Source organism: Prinia subflava, chromosome 2, assembly GCF_021018805.1.
Source record: "Prinia subflava isolate CZ2003 ecotype Zambia chromosome 2, Cam_Psub_1.2, whole genome shotgun sequence".
Taxonomy (NCBI): Eukaryota; Metazoa; Chordata; class Aves; order Passeriformes; family Cisticolidae; genus Prinia; species Prinia subflava.
Window position 1 is genome coordinate 62,403,949 of NC_086248.1, and position 16,887 is coordinate 62,420,835.

General features: G+C 37.3%; 1 protein-coding gene across 6 annotated transcripts in view; it reads right to left on the minus strand.

Moving 5' to 3' along the window:
* ADGRG6 (adhesion G protein-coupled receptor G6) overlaps positions 1 to 16,887 on the minus strand; it is a 109,283-nt gene that overhangs the window by 43,848 nt on the left and 48,548 nt on the right. For 5 of the 6 annotated variants that reach the window (XM_063390252.1, XM_063390246.1, XM_063390247.1 and 2 more), the window contains 5 exons: positions 12,221 to 12,289; positions 9,037 to 9,120; positions 1,824 to 1,909; positions 404 to 456; positions 270 to 323 (listed from right to left, as the gene is read on the minus strand). In XM_063390252.1, coding sequence (XP_063246322.1) covers positions 270 to 323; positions 404 to 456; positions 1,824 to 1,909; positions 9,037 to 9,120; positions 12,221 to 12,289 — 346 coding nt within the window. The remainder of the gene's footprint in view (positions 1 to 269; positions 324 to 403; positions 457 to 1,823; positions 1,910 to 9,036; positions 9,121 to 12,220; positions 12,290 to 16,887) is intronic. The other variant, XM_063390248.1, reaches the window with a different exon arrangement.

Here is a 16,887-nt window from a genome sequence, read left to right on the forward strand (position 1 = left end):
TTTTGTGACAGATGAAAACTGAGCTCTGGAAAAATTATCTGTTAGGGTTTAAAGCTCAATATGTTTCAACTGAAACAAACATGATAACCAGTCTTAGATTTCTAAGAACATTCGTAACACTGAGATTGCCAGCAGCCATATATTTACAGACTTGCAGCATATGCCAAATAACAGTCAATGAATCAAATAATAGACAATAAAACCTGTTGTAAAGCCACTTGCAATAGCAGCTGTCGCCTCCATTGAGAAAATGTCTTTCAAAATATTACCTTTTAATACTTCTTTTTTGTCTTGCTCCCTCTCTTATGGCGGCAGGGTGGATGCTATTAAAAAAACAGACATTAGTTAGGGTGGATTAATTCTCCAAAGGAACACAGCATAAATACCTTCCTCCTTAATTTACCTGATATTGACCACATACACAGTGTAATTCCAGTTCTGGAAAGTACGGTTCAGCTGAAAAACAGGAACACATTGATCACATGAATGGTGAGATGTTAATGGGGCTCTTTGTTGCTTAAAGCAGTGTTAGAATTTCACCTTTCGCCCCTTGAGAAATCCCCTTCTGTTTTGCAAAGCAAAGAGAACACTCACTTTTCAGTGAGGTGATTGTTGTACAACCGGTAGTGAGAGATGTGGCTTTTTTGTAGACAGAAGGAAATCAGTAGAAGGTCGTAACAGAGTGAATAGGTGAGTGCATCGGATCCTGACCTTTTCCTTTTCTCCCTCTCTTCCACATCTTAAATTCTCAGATACACTTTGAATAGAATAGATTTACTGAAAACGCTACCAGCTAAATTTTCACCTGAAAGTCTTCAAACTTATGACCACTTCCTTTTCAGACCTTTCTACTCTTTGTTCTGAGTGTGCAACAGCTGCTCACTTTTCCCCCAAGAGACACCTTTGCACACTCTGCTAGAGCCAAGTGACACCTTTCCAGTTTCTTTGGCTCAGACACCCATGTACTTTGCCTGGGTACTGCTGCTAAGGGAACAACCTTGGCAGCTGTGGATGACTGTAATTCTGTTTTGTAGATTACTATATATATATATTCTGGTTTATGGATTCCTTAGCTTCTGATAGCTGAAATCTCTAGGTTTATCAAATGAAAAATACAGAATAGTAGCCATATTTCATGATAACATATTTTTATGTAAGTGGTTAGTAAAAAGATTTTACAACTTGTGTGAGTGGGACTGTGTGAACTGTCAAAAAGGACAGAGAATATCTTTATTAAGACAAGAAGAACTTTTAGAGGCAAGAACTTCAAGAATCCCTCACCTAGAAAGGAGCTTATGTCTGCTAAAATGGGCTGAAACACCAGGGACTACCATAAACCTCAGTAACAGACCTATGTCAGAAACCTTTTGAAGTAGCAAACATTAGGATAAATTGGGAAAGTTTATTGCCTCACACAAATTAACACTGCCTGGTGTTTCTCTGATTTCTGCCACAATATAGCTTCATAACCATACTAGCACCTGGGGAGAAAGTTTTTGTCCTGTAGAGTGATGTTGGAACTCCGACATGTACCTCTTTTGGTGGACAATTCTGATTTCTCCATACTTTCCAAAATCTCATCTACTACTCATCTACATTTCTTAAGAAGCTAGCTGGTATAGTGCAGACATTTCAAATTTTATACATAGTGCTGGAGAGCCCCATCTAGACCTGAATTTATTACTGCACAAATCAATAAAAGAAAGATATTTGGAGAACATATGTGAAGAAATTTTTTTTGTAGTCTCTTTTTTTTTCTTTTCCAACTGATAATAGTGATGGGCCAGATTCATATATGTAATCACAGAGGAAAGAAGACTTACCCATTCTGCAACGACATCATGTACTTTTGACACCGAGTTTGGGTTGGAACTAGAGACAATTATAGATATCCTGTAGAATAGCCCACCTGTCCATTAAAAATATCATAATGTTAGAAACTGAGCAAATTTAGCTTTTTAATAATGAGACTTCAACTGCATGATTAATATAAAAATTGTGCTGAACCCCAGATACAAGGCCACCTCACACTCTTCTTGGCATTTAAAGTGTCTGAAATGAATAAGTCCTGCAGGCTTGAGCCCATTCTCATTAGTCCTGTTGATTTTGACAAGAATTCCCTCTCCTTACATATTTTCAGAGGCACCTGAAATGTGACATGGAAACTCACAGATAACATACATGAAAATAGTATTTTGCATACGCCTCTAATGTGATGTGTAAAATCAAGATCATGACAGTATCAGGAATTTAAACAATTATTATAATTAATGAAGTCCGTAAACACAGATAAATTCTGCTCCTAGGCATATTGTTATGATATTGTTATGTGTTCCAGAATTGAACCACTGCAGATTAGAGTTTAAATATTGTGAGAGCAGATAAAGCTCATCAATTAGGAATAGCAAGGTAACTGAGGACAGAATTAGGTGTGAGAAGGGATATAGAGCTCTTGTTTCCAAAGTACAGTCTTGCTCTCAGGCCTGGCAATGACCAGACAGTAGAAGAACCCATATTAGCTTTACAAAACTGGCAGCTGAACAAACCATCTTTCAGTCACAAAATGTGTAAAACTTGGCTTAGAGCAATTTTATATTCAGAAAACTGTTTTGAAATGGCACTGGGTAAATATAAATTCTCTTTAAGCTCATGAGTGGGTAGGCAGCATTACAAGATTTCACATCTAATAAATAACATCAATTCATTTCATAGTTATGTTCTGTGTTAAAAGGCTGTACTTTCCACAAGCCTATTTTTTTTTTCATTTAGCTACTAAACACTCTGTAAGCTGTCGTTGGGTAAAATTTCCCAGGATGTGGGAGAGGTTTAAAAACTTCTGGATCAATTCACTTGCATGTATGTGCATTTGTGGCATTGCCTGGTTTTGGGCTGTTACCAAGGTTGTGGTCACAAATACATGCATTTATATAATCTCAAGTAAATCTTACAGAGACACTACAAAGGACAGAGCAGGACATGACAATAATTATGCAGAAATCCCTTTCTGTCTCTCATTGGAAAGGAACTGCTCTATCTTTTGGAATCTAAATAAAAGACCTTTTATTCTAAGTGAAGAAAATGTCACAATTTTACAACTTCATAATAATTATTGTACAAGAGCTTGAAATGAAGGCATCTGGAAAAAAATTTGAAGTTAGTATTTTCCAGTTTAGGTGTGCATGCATTGGTAACATTTCATGAAATGGTTGGAGTACTGCTCTTCCTTTACAATATGAAATTAATTATATGAATATTGAGATTGGTACAAAAATTCCTTTAAGATAAAACACTAAAGAAGATGGTTTACTAGATACCTTCTTTGGTAAGCTATGATTAAAATTTTGATATGAGCAGAATGAACTTCGTTTTGATTTACTGTCTTTTTAAATTTTCCTGAGGAGGCACACAAATTTGGTGCATAGTTTAATCTGAAAATGTACTTTAGTTTATTATTACTGTGATAGTTTCAAATAATATTAATAATAAAAAAAGATTTTAAAAATTAAGTCTTTGGAAGTAGAAATTTGGACTTTGGGCTAATTTCCAAAGTGGGAAAACACTTGCAAGACCTGAATGTCTTTTATATGTATACATTTCTGTATAAACACATTGCCAATTTTAAATCTATACTGTACCTTTTATATGTGCCATACAGATAAACACATATGGAAGCTGTGTATTATATATATTCTCACCAAATCATATATAATTATATATCTAATTATAACCTTACTTAGATATAATTATGTATAGTGACAAAATCACCTTAATATAGGAATATGGAAAGTATTCTAGAAATCAAACAAAGCAATAGCTTCAAGATCTCCTCCAGATGGTGACCCAAAGCATGTTTTAATGAGGCAAAAAAAAAGAACAAGAACTAATCTGCATTTAAAAATACTCTCAGGAGACTGCAGAGGCAGACAATAAAATCTAAAACTTATTTATCCCTCTTCATATTAAACAGTTAAAATCCCACCTCAAAATGCTGAATAATAATAATAAAAAAGAATAAAATTGGTGAAAAATAGCCAAAGAAAATTTGAAAAATAGCCTGGGAAACGATGCTCTCTACATTCACCACCTACTACAAAAATATAATGATGAATCAAATGTGAGTATCTTTTAAAATTCTGTTTGGAAAATTATCCAAACATTTAGTTAAAAAAAAAAAAAATTATTTTTGAAAGTGAAATCCTCAAAAATATGTCCTTAAAAACAGTCATATACTCCCAAACACTAAATTGGCATTAAATTATATAAAATACATGGAAACCAGTATATTATCCTCACAGTCTCATGAGAGTTGTATTGGAGAAGTACACAAATATTAGAAATAACACATCAATGACATTTACTAAGATGTTACAAATTCCCTTCTGCTGTAATTATGTTGTTATTATTCCAAAACATCTTCATGTGCTAAATGGTCCTATATCTAAAGGACGAAAGACGACTACTTCTACATTCAGTCTACAAACTGAATATCTAATAGATAAGATGATCTGGGTTTTTTTCTACATCTAACTTAGCGGCTTGACATACTGTAGTGGAACTCAGGTCGACACAGGCAGCTCAGCTCAGGGAAGGAGTCACAGAAACAAGGCAAGAGGACTGCAGCAGAGCTAATCAGTTGTGTCAGTGGTGGGTAAGAGGTGCTGTTTTGGCTTGTCCCAGATGACAAATTGGCCAAGGAATAAACATGGGCCGAAACTGATGACTCATGGTCCGTCACAGAAGAAAGTGACATTTGGATCTGCATGAGGGAGTGATGGATGGGTGCTGCAGCTGTTGTCAGAGTGCCTGTCAAGATGGTCTCTTCGTGCTGAATAAAAACTCTGCTATATGAAGATGACAGAGGTACCACATCATTCATTACTGCAGTTCTTGATGACTCCAGAACAGAAGACAGATTTGCAAAATGTCCATAATCAGCATTTTCAAAATCCAAGGCATTAGCAGTAGTGATAGACATTGCTTCTCTCTTCCTGCTGAAGGATCTATACACCTCCCCTTCTGAATTCCATTCAAAAAGCCTTGGTATGTTTGTTGATGTCAAAACAGCAAAATCCCTTAGGTCTTTATTATTGCCAAGGATTTCCTGTTCTACTACCCAGAGAGAGTATCTCAGACTGTCCACTTGATTTTCAATGGAGTTTTGTCCTAAGAGAGTTAGATAATTTCTTGGTGTTTCTGTTGTTGGCAAGTTTAACTCTTCTGCATCCCACTCAGGGAGCAGGCTTGGAGAAACTGTATCAAGATGGTTCTGAAAACTTTGTGGGAGTGGAGGTGTGGAATAGCTGTTAGGAGGTACGTTGTCTCTGAATTTGGAGTCTGAATAAAGAAGTTGCCTTAATTCCAAAGACACTGGAAGAAAGTCAGAACTCATTAAACTGATGTTTTTTAAAAAAATACCTTCATCTTTTTGAACTTCACTTCTTGGTTTATCAGTGGTATTTGTTATAGCATCATTTTCCAGAAGACTTTGAGACTGTGGTGCTCTGTGTGTTCTTGTACTGCTTATCAAACTCTCAACTGTCCAAGTAACCTGAGTCCCAGGTGTACTGATCAAGAAAGGAGCTTGGCTATCCCTGGAACAAGAAGGCTGGGTTCCTGAATGTGTTGGAAAGACAGAAACAGGCTGATGCCTATTGTTTAGGAAGGTCGCGTCAGTTTGATCACTTACTATGTCAGTTCGAATTTGCATGTGCAAACTATCTGTGGAGTTTTCAAGTACCTGATCAAAAGGATTTACCTGTGCCCATACACGGGATTCAAAGTGAGGTGCTTCCAGGGAAGGGAAAGGAAAATCAAAATAAAATTCACGGTTGGAAGTCACAGTTAGCTGTGCAAAGTTAATTTGTGACTGCAATAGTGATATTGACCTGTCATTACTTTCTGAAATTCTCTTTGAAATGCCTGGAATAAATGAACTAAAGATTTGTGTTTCCAAAGTTGATACATGACTAGAAAAGTTATTTTCTTCAGCTTTGTGACCTAAAAATCCAATGGCAGATGTTTGTTCAGAAATACTGTCAGACTTAGCATATAAATGAATGGGCAGCAATCTCTCTGTTGGGGAAAAAAGCAATTTATTAAATGAGAGCCAGAAATTTTCTGATGGCTCCCCAGAAAACATTTGAGATGTTTCTTTCAAGTGATGGGAAACAGTCCAGAAACTTGGTCTTAAAGAAGGGGAAATATCTACATATTTTGTTGGAAAATCCAAGTAATCCGAGTCCCAGGAGTCAGCAACTGGATTAATGTTCTCTGGCTCTAAAATGGAAAAAGCTGAGTCTTCATTTTCATTACTACCATGAAATGCATCTAATTTTTTCTCCAGTGCTCCATTTCTGAGGGTCTCACTTGGATTTTGAATGTATAATGAAAGCTGTAAATACTGAGACCAGTAATTACTACTAGATATGCTGTCATGTTTCAAATATGTATCAGTCAACAGCTGTTGATAAACAGGCAGGGTTGTTACAACATGCGTAAATGCTGAGCTTGTCCAGCCTGGTTCTACCAGAAATGCTGAAAATGTTAATAGTTCTCTACTGTGTCCTTGGACTGAGTTTGTCAGTTGGCTGTCACTCATAAATTTTGTGTATGTTTTTTTCATGTTCTGAAAAAAAATTGTTGGTTTTGCATGTAGAATCTCCACAGAGGTTAAATTTGTAATGCCTCCTGAGTGATGTTCCTTAATGTGCGTAGATTTTCTAAACTGAAATGCACTGTTTGCTGCTAGTGTAGAAAATATTTCCCTGTCAGCATTGCCTTCTATAACTTCCAGGTAAATTTTTTCAGGTGCCAAGTCTAGCAAATCTAACCTACTTTTTTGGAATCGTGGTTTCTCATCTGTAGGTGATACAGACAAGCTAGTAAGAAAATGAGGTCTGTCTTCTTGAATGTCAGAGGTGATGTGGTGATGAAATGCAGGCTCATTCCACCAGTTCACAGGCTCCAAGACGTTGCTTGTATGCATGAAATTGTTTGTGTAGTTGTTGGAGGATGAAACCCACAGATTTTCTGTTTTGTGTTGGTAAGCAGTGCTGCTGCTGCTGCTAATGGGAGAGAGGAACGCTGGCTCAGAGTAAGAGTGATGGAGCCTGCTTGCCAAAGTCCTTGCTAGCTCTGCATTAGGATTTCTGCTGTGAAGAAGAGGAACTGCTGCATTCACAGGCAGCTCTGTAACTGCATCTGCTGCATCTGAAGTACCACGGAAAGGACTTCTAGAATAATTCAAAATATTTTCATTTGGCAAATGATTAATTACAGTACTATCTAGGCTGATGTTTTCTGTAAAAGCAGACAAGGTTTTGTTGTTGGTCCCGTCAGAAGAAGTTGGTGTGGACAAAGCTGGAAGGAACAAGCTGTATGGGTTTTTTCTCTCTGGGTTATCATCTGCTGAATTTTTACTGAAACGCAGAGGCCTTTGCTTCACTGGCCAAATAATTGGGGTTGAGATAATTCCTATTGTTTTGATCCCTTCTATCTTAGATTCTTGCTGCCACTGTGGTCGTGAATGGAAAAATTCAGGTGAATTTCTCTTCATTCTGAAGATAACTGTAGCAGGAAGTCTGAACTCCTGCAGGTCTGTGTGTAGCAAGCCACATAGTTAATGGATTAAAGAAAATATATGTAACTTAACTCTCTGTTCTTGGTCTAAAAATCAGCTTACCAAGAATGGAAAATTATGCCTGTTAGCTGAGTGAAAGTTTAATTTGCTTCTAGCATAAGTGAACTTGGCTTATTTTCATGGTCTTTCTACTTTTTCTTGGGACTTTCAAAGCTAGAGAAAGGACTTAATTGTCCAATTTTTATTCATATTAATATTAGTAAGATTTAGTTCATTCTGTTGTTAAAAAAATCAGAATTAACTGCTCATGGTAAACATTTGTGAGTGATTCCACAAAAATGAAGGAAACACTACTTTGAAGAAATTTTCAATATTTTTTTCTTACTTCTACAGCTTATTAAAACCAAACAGTCTGGATTCAGATAAATTCCTCCACACTTTGTACTATACTGCCTGATTGCCAGTGTACAGCAAATGATCTGCCAAGATAAAAAATACTCCAAGAGTTTAAAATCCTACAGTAACAACTGATGGATTGGGAGAAAAAACACTCAACCAAAAAAAAGCGACCTAAAAACCAAACCATAAACCCCACCCAGATTCTAATTTATTTCTGTGGAGTACACTGAAAAAATAAATCTTTAAAAAAATGTACATTTAAGCCTGTGATGAAAATTGGCAAAGTCTATCCCTGTGTTTAAAAACCAGCTTTAACAAACTAATAAATATTTTAGCAGCACTTCACAAAATGATGCTCAGTCTTTAGGAGACAGTGATATCACAGAATTTGAGAAAGCCTCAAAAGAAATCCTGGCTCTATTCCTGTGCTAATAATAGGTTCATTTACTACCTTATTTTTTCCCTTAATCTTTCTAAATGAAAAGTAAACGATATCTGATACTGTCAACATTTTCCCTAGTAAAGTCTGCTCCAGTTCTTCTTTAAGTCAGTGGAAAGATTTGTGTTGACTCAGTGGAAGTGGCTTTGCTCCATAGGAATGGTTCCACTCGGTTCCTGCCCCTGAGGAATGGTGAGAACTAGTGGGGAACAGGCAATCCAAGCATACTACCACCCCTCCTCCAAGGGGGAGCTGCACCATGTCTGATGATCTGCAGCCTTGGAACACTTCAGCTGCACAGCTTTTTTCAGACCCTTTCCAAAAATCCCTCTCCCTTCCCTTGTTCTCTGCATCGTTAAATACAATGGGTGACATGAAGTTAGTCCCTTACACAGAGGACTCAGGTAAACACGAAACAAATAAACATTGAGTCTGGTTCTGTTCCCATTTGCACCATTCTGACATGGTCCAGAGATTTAGTCCTGATTTATTCAGTGTAAATGGGATCAGAACTGAGACATGACCCTTGACATTATGATGGTAGGAAAAACACACCTTAAAATACAACAACTTTGCTTTAGACACAGTACAAGGAAAAATGTAACACAGGATTTCTTACCATTGTTTGGCTTATCGTTTCTATTAGTATCGGGCATGTTAGTGGTGACAGTGGGTGGTGTAGGAGTAGTAGCATTTACAGTAGCTGGTAATAAAGATGAGAAAGAGGTGAACTTGAATGAAATATGAATGTTAATAAGGTAAGGGAACAATGGGAACAATGCATGACAATGTAAAATGAAACCATCTACACACAATGCTGTAAATGTTAAAAAAACCACATTATTTTGTCTGTACAAAGTGATGAACAGATATAAACTGAGGCCCCAACCCTGCAATCTTCACTTGCACTGACTTCAGTGGGAACTTTGCCAGTATAAATTTTGCAGGATCATTCCTGCACTCGCTTCATAATCTGAAAATCCTCTCATGAGAACCTTGGTTGTGTGAAGACCAGAAAATGGAGAAGTTCTAAGACGCGTGCAGTTAGAGTGCTGCTTGTGAAAAGAATCTTTGTCCCTCCTCAAAGACTAAATATGAAAAACAAATGAGAAACTAAAACACTCATGTAAGAATTCAATTAACTCCACTGAACTCAAAACAATGAAGAGAATTGAAATAAGACTTGGAAGAGGTGAAGTAAAATATCTATTCTGAAAGCTTTATGTAGAAACTCAGCTGTACTGTTCCCACTGACACTAACAGGAGTCACTCCACAAAATCCTGGAGAATCAACTTTTCAAAATTAGAAGGAGAAGCTAAAACTGCAAATTTCCCCCATGATGGATGGGGAGGGTATATGTGCTAGAAGAATTCAAAGATCATGCTACTAAATTTTCAAATAATGGTTTGGAAGATAATTTAGTTTTGTTCAGTAACTCTCAGGGAATGCAAATCCAGTCACTGATACATTTTTTTTCCTGAAAACCCTTATTTAAAATCTGAAGGTTGGTATGGTAAAATCTCCCAGTGTCACATGGCTTTGGAAGATTTTGACCAAGAATCAACGTAGGAAGATTAAGCAGATACATTTTGGGCAAGAAATCACATTTTTTATGTTTTACTAATTTGATTTATCTAACCTTTTGAGTCCAAAAGTCACAAACTCATCACAGCTGAGGGAGCAGATTCACATTCAGGTTTCAGTGAGACAAGAAAATTAGGGAAAGAGAAGGGAAAGCTGGACATTGGAACATAGATTCTAACTGGGAAAGTGAGCACATAAAGTGACACCTTGAATATAGAAAAAGCTCTTCCATGAAACTTCAGAGCTATATTGTCTGAGTAATAATTTACAAAGCTTCTTACAGATTGTGTCTTCCAGCCAATGCTCCTAAAGGAGGCATCTAATGAACAAAAATATTTACTAAGCATAATGGAGAAATCAATTTTTTCATCAGACATAGCTGACATAACCCGGCATCCACAAACTTTTTTACTGTTGGTATTGCACAACACCCAACAAACAAAGGAATCCAAACTGGCCTCTCAGTTTAGACAAAGTCTGTGGTATTGACAGAAATAGACAGACAGACATATTTTTACTATTTTCATTATTATGGCAATAATTATGATGGTGCTTTGTGGGATAAACCTGACCCAACATCTTATTCCAAAGTGACAAACTGAACAAAAGGGACACTTTATCAAACACTTTTTAGAAAAGGAAAGAATATTACCTTCTTGAAAAGACTCATAGTCTTTATTGAAGTCTTTATTGAAGTCTTTATTGATGGTCTAAGAAGTTAAGAAGGCTAGTTTGAAAGGCAGCATCTTTTATCAGAGGCAATATCTACTACTAGACAAGTTAATAAAGCTGGGACAAAGGATGAGGCTTTTAGAAAAGCAGGCTTGTTTAGCTGAAAGTGTGTCCATTTCCGCAGCCATATTAGCTGATGTTATGAAAGATATTCTCTCCCTTTCATACCATGCCATTTTAATGAAGGAAAACACTCTGAGAGCTTCCAAAAGAATGGACAAAGATATCCATACAGTGGTACCCTTTACATATGAAAACACAAATATTGAATAATTGTGGATGCCTCATTTACCCAAACTATTTGAGTAGTATTATTTAGGTCATACTGTGCTTTGTGAATATGATGCCTGTAAAATACTGTTTAAAATCTGATTATGGACATTATTGGCATTTCAATTTCCCTGTGGAGACCTGTACAATGCTCCAAGAACCTGAACCAAATTTACCTCAGGAAAATCTAGGAAAAGTACACTGAAAAGTGACATAGATCTCTTACTGGCTTTTCAAGCAGAGTGCATTTCCTTTTATTTTTAAACTAAATCTGATTTACTTATAAATATTGGTTTTGAAAAAGTTCTGAGACTTCTTGTTCTCCTCTTATATTTCATTTTCTCCTGTCTCTTTCTTCCACCATTCAGCTGGAAGGGGGTTACAAAGTTAGATTTTTTTGGTGCTGTTGCAGCTGTAATTAAAGTTTAACACAGCAGGTGTGCACATTGTAAGGCCTGTGTTTGTGAAGGCATTGTGGAAATGGGTTGATGTTGCTCATTTCAAGCACTCTTTATGGAACTTCAGCATCTGAGCAGAACAGTACAAATTAACCATCCTTGCATGCCCATTGATTCATGTGACATGGAAATCTGTGGGATTCACCCATTCCTTGCCTTCAACTGAGCTGAACTTTAAAAACAGCTAATGAATTTTTATATGGGGTGACTTTTACATTATTAATTCATCATTAAGTGACGTTGTATGTGTTTCTCTAAAAGCTGCCAAATTTTGAAGTTTGATGGTAACTATTTTACCTACTAATCTCAAAGTATCTAGCCTCAAAATAGCTTATTGAAAAAAAAAAACCTGAATAAAAGCTAGTTCCTTTGTTTACATCTGCTTTTTTTTTTTTTTTTTTTTTTTTTTTTTTTTTTTTTTTTTTTTTTACAGATTTACCTACTACTTATACTGGTTAATATTTTACTGTGAAAATGTGCAGGAGGAAAAGAGGTGGAGAAAGAACTGAAAGCAGTCAATTAATTCAGTTTTGATATAATGGAGACTATTTGGAAAAAAGGGAGTGATCACATTTTTTCCACATATTGTACATACAGGACACCCACATACTTGATGAGACTACAGAATTCCTTTCCTTGCTATTTTTTATTGCCACTCACCCTTTTATAAATGATAATAACAAAGAAATGGAATAAAACCCCAAGGCAAATAAAGATTTCCTGAAGATGAAACTGTGAAAAGGATCTGGGTTTCTTACCTTGACAAAGACTTCCTAGGTTTGCACAACTGGTTGGTTCAATTGAAGAAGAGGGAATTAGATACGAGCCTTTAAAAGACAAAATCAAATAATTTAGAAAGGGTTAGTTGCTGTGCCTAAAACACATTATATTGTGCACATTCCTCTTCCTAATTTCTCTGAGTGGAAAAACTGACACTGCCATTTGCCTGTAATACTTGCGAGTTTTCAGTTTCTGTTGCGGCTCAGGGATCCCTGAAAACCCTGCTGACTTGCAAGTTAGAGTCACTTATGTATCCTCCTGTGGTTTTCTTAGCTTTCACTAAATAACATCACGTTAAAGGAATGCAGCTTGTGTGTGCTCCGTGAAATGGGTTTAAGCAAAGGGGTCAGTATGGGATTTATGTGATTTTCATAACAACGCGTGCCTTGGAGCAGCAACTACTCTCTGCTGCTGCAGCACAGGCAACCCAGAACACACTTCTGAGTAATCTGCCTGTGACAGACACCAACCAGATAAAAGGTGATTAAACTTGTTCCTCTGCCCAGGGCGAGGGTGTGATTAATATTCTGGTATGCATGATTTACAAACAGATAATGTTATAAGTCTGTATCTCTACAGAATTATTCATAACAACAAGCATTACACTTTGATGATCTGGAGACAAAATCAAGGCACATAAGAATGACTACTGAAAAAGAATTGGTGCAACTGCATTAATTACACTTCACGTATCCCAGAGGTTCAGCTGCAGATACAGCTGCCTTTGCACACTATGTTGAACATAAAGGGATCATAGTGCTCTGGCAAAATGTGAACCCACGAGGAGTTTTGCCCTTTTGGCTTTTGCTTTACCACTTCAGAATCATATTGACTCAATGAGGTTCTCTCATGAAACACATTATCCCTCTATAAAATTAAATAGCCACCACCCACCAACTTGTAAAGATAAGCTAAGAAAATATTCCCTGTGATGCAAGGAGCAAATGAAGCATGGAGCTTTGACACAGAAATTGTATCACACCACAGATACCACTACATGTATTGCCAAAAAATATAGGGTGCAATTGAAACAAGTGATCCTCAACAAATATTAAATTTCACCAGGTTTTTTTTAATGGATCAAGAGATACAGAAAAATTCACTTTCTTGGTACACTTTTTAAGAACTCCAGGAAGGATGTTCCAAGTGAGTGTACTACCCTCTGCATGAGGTAGAGTTTTTCTCCCAAAATAAATTTGCAATTATTAAACACTCAATATCAAAATCTACTCTAAGTTTCACCCCTGTTGTGTAACATGGAAAGATGACCTGAGAGTTGGCTGGAAATACCGTGAATGTTCATATTTTCTTAACTGAGCATTTAAAACAAGATTGTGATTTTATTTGGTGAAGTTAAAAAAAAAATCAAATCCAAATTTACGAAACATTTAAGTCAAAAGACTATTGCATTGAATCTGCATGGCAAGCAAGGGGGTTACAGGGGCAGTTCTGTGAGAAGCATCTCACAGAACCTTTCCCTTTGTCCAGTGGAGCCATTTTCAGCCAGCTCCAAGATGGATGCGTTGGCCAAGGCTGAGCCTGTGAGCAGCAATGGTAGTGTCTCTGGCATAATGGATTTTAAAAAGGGGAAAAGTTACTGCACAGCAATTGCAGCCAAGAGGGGAGTGAGGACGTGTGAGAGCAAAATCCCACAGACACCAAGGCCAGCGAGGAAGGAGGGGCAGGAGGTGCTCCAGGTGCCTGAGCTCAGATTCCCCTGCAGCCCATGGTGTGGACTATGGTGAGGCAGCCGTGCCCCTGTAGCCCATGGAGGTCCATGGTGGAGCAGAGATCCACCTGCAGCCTGTGGAGGGCCACATGCTCGAGCAGGTTGATGCCTGAAGGAGGCTGTTACCCCTTGGAAAGTTGGCACCAGAGAAGACTCCTGGCAGGACCTGTGGACCCACAAAGACAGGAGCCCGTTCTGAAGCAGGTTTGCTGACAGCACTTGTGACCCCATGAACCTGTATTACAGACACATTGTGTGATATATCTCAGTTCAAATGTCTAAAACTCAGACATCCATATCTGCTTGTCATGCTAGACTTTATAGTCAGTGGAGAGGAACAGGCCCTCCTACAGCAAAAGAACTTTGACTTCACTGAGACATCTTTTCCAGCATGAGATGCACTGACCTGTGGAATAGCCTTTTTGATTCCGCTATCCATAAACAGCACTGAGAGCAATTATCTTAGCCTGAAACATTGTCCAGCTGCCTAAGGCAGACACATCCCACACTGAGTTAAATCTGAGAGTGAAATAAAGGATTTCTTTGGCCTTTGGGAATGAAGGGCCCAAGAAATGCCCATGAAAAAAACCCAGTTGCAGGCATGGACAGATATGAGGCCACGTTACCCTTAAAATGAGTAGATCGTATCCTGCTATAGCTGTAGCCAGTGCAGGCTTCAGAATCAGAACCAGAAGCTGATTAAATGTTCCTCAGTTTGCCTGCACTGAACTCTGAACTGGTGGTCAATAGCCATACTTCTATCATTACCTAGGTTACTTGTTTTAAAATAAGTCCAGATACCTAGGCTGTGTATGCATACCTTTAAATGCAATCTGCACAAAGGTATGGCAATAAAAACATAATTCTGTCAAGTCTTACACAAACACCCCACCACAACTGCACAGCTGTGAAAACATTACTCTAAGGAATAAACTAATAAAAGGTAAAACTGTGAAAAGATTTGTGAAACAAACTGTGAAACAATTTGCCAGTGTTTTATGCTCCATAAATCTACTTGTAAAAGCTTTGTCTGAAAAACCATGAAAATAATACCCTTTGAAAATGTAAGCACTGTTCAGGCAAAGATATGTTGAGATCACTGCTAAATGCTTGGTTTACTTTTTTTTAAGTTACAGGCCACTTCCTGATGAAGCATTATTGGAGCTGTGTGAAAAACCCTTTGCTGCATAAATCCTTTCAGTGCTGCTAAATGAAGCCTAATCAGAGTCAGCTCCCCAATGTCAGTGGTTTATTCATGGTTGATAGCCTGACTCATCAACTCTCCTGTTGAAGGCTGGTTTTACAAAGAAGGCTTTTACTTGAGAGGAGGAAGGGAAGACAATTCTAACAATTTCATCTCTGGTATTAGTAACCATCTTTGAAATGGCACTGCACCCAGAATTTTCTTTTAGGAATATTCTAGCTCAGGCAAGCCTGTATCACAGAGGGTGATTTCATATCAAAGAAAGAAAAAGACTGGCTAGTGAGTCAGTTTCCTCATACGCTTATTTAGAGGCAACAACAATGTTTATATGTAGATATATTTTAAATGATTTGTATAGATACCAGGCGTAAAGTAGGAACACTAATATAATTTTTCTAAAACAATGTTCTGCTGCAGGAAAACTACTGATCACTCACATCCCAAGGAATAAAGCTGTGGAATTAAAATAATTCTATTATTTCTATGACCACAGCTGTGATATTATATTGTGCTTTAGGATTGTACAGTCTTTCACAGAAGGAAGAACAAGACTCCTACTCCAGTCAAAATGAAATGAGATTGCAGCTTTTGCAGAGATGGGTTGTTTGGTGAAAGTGTCATGGTGTAACAGTGTAAGAGTACAATTTTCTGGGAAATTATTCTCTATCAGTCATTCTCTATTTCAACTGATAGATCAGTTTGCACCGATGAAATAGAAACACCTTTTTTTTTTGTCCAGAACACCTTCATCAGTCGTGGTCAGATCAGCCCTTTTCTTGTTCTTGTAGAAAGGTGAAGGCACCTAAGTTGCTTGTGGTTTTATACAGGTGCTGCTTAATTTTTTTTAGCAGAGGCATATTGAGATCTTTCTCAGTAGTTATAGCTGTGAAAGAGTCTCCCACACTTTTATGTGAATACAATAAAGCAAGCAAAGCAGCTTTTTTAGCCAACTTAATCTCTCCTGAACTATTAGATACAGAAACTAGCATGCCTTAGTGATGGCAGCTTCCCTTCTAAACTAAGGATTCTCAGAATGCTGACAGATTCTCTGTCACATAAACAAAAAATACTCCAAGACATTTATGTGAATCAAGTGTCTGAGCCATAAAATGAGAATAGGTTAGTAAATGTATTGAAATTTATCTTCTGCAGTAATCTACAGGAAAAAACACCTTCAGTAAGTACCAGTTAAAAAAAGGGTGGATAATATGTCATCATGAAGAAAAAGATCTCATGATTTTGATCTCAAACACTTTATTCCTGTCCATTTCTTCTAGTTTAATATTTTCTTCTAGTTTCCTGTCTCCTCTGCACTGCTTTTGTCACTGCTTTTGCTAGCTCTGCATATACAGCACAAGGCTAGCATGGGCTCCTCTGGCTAATCAAAGCACCAAAGGACAGGTACAAAAATGTTTAGTAATTAATTAGCTAACATACATTTTTTCCTCTAGAGACCACAGTAATCTTATCTGAGGCTAGCAGGTATTTGTCATTATCCCCCTTTCTTATGAGCCAACAAGGAGTATTTAGTAAATCTTTGATCTGCAGATAATTTCCAGCAGCAACTCAATACACTTAGTGGACTTGTACTTCTCCTTTAAGGAACCAACTCCATACCCTTGCAAAGCCTCTGTGTATGGTAAGAGTTGAGCTAAACTCCAATAAAGGTAAGACGTTGCTATTTTTTCTTTAATGGTAATGCTGTTATTTTT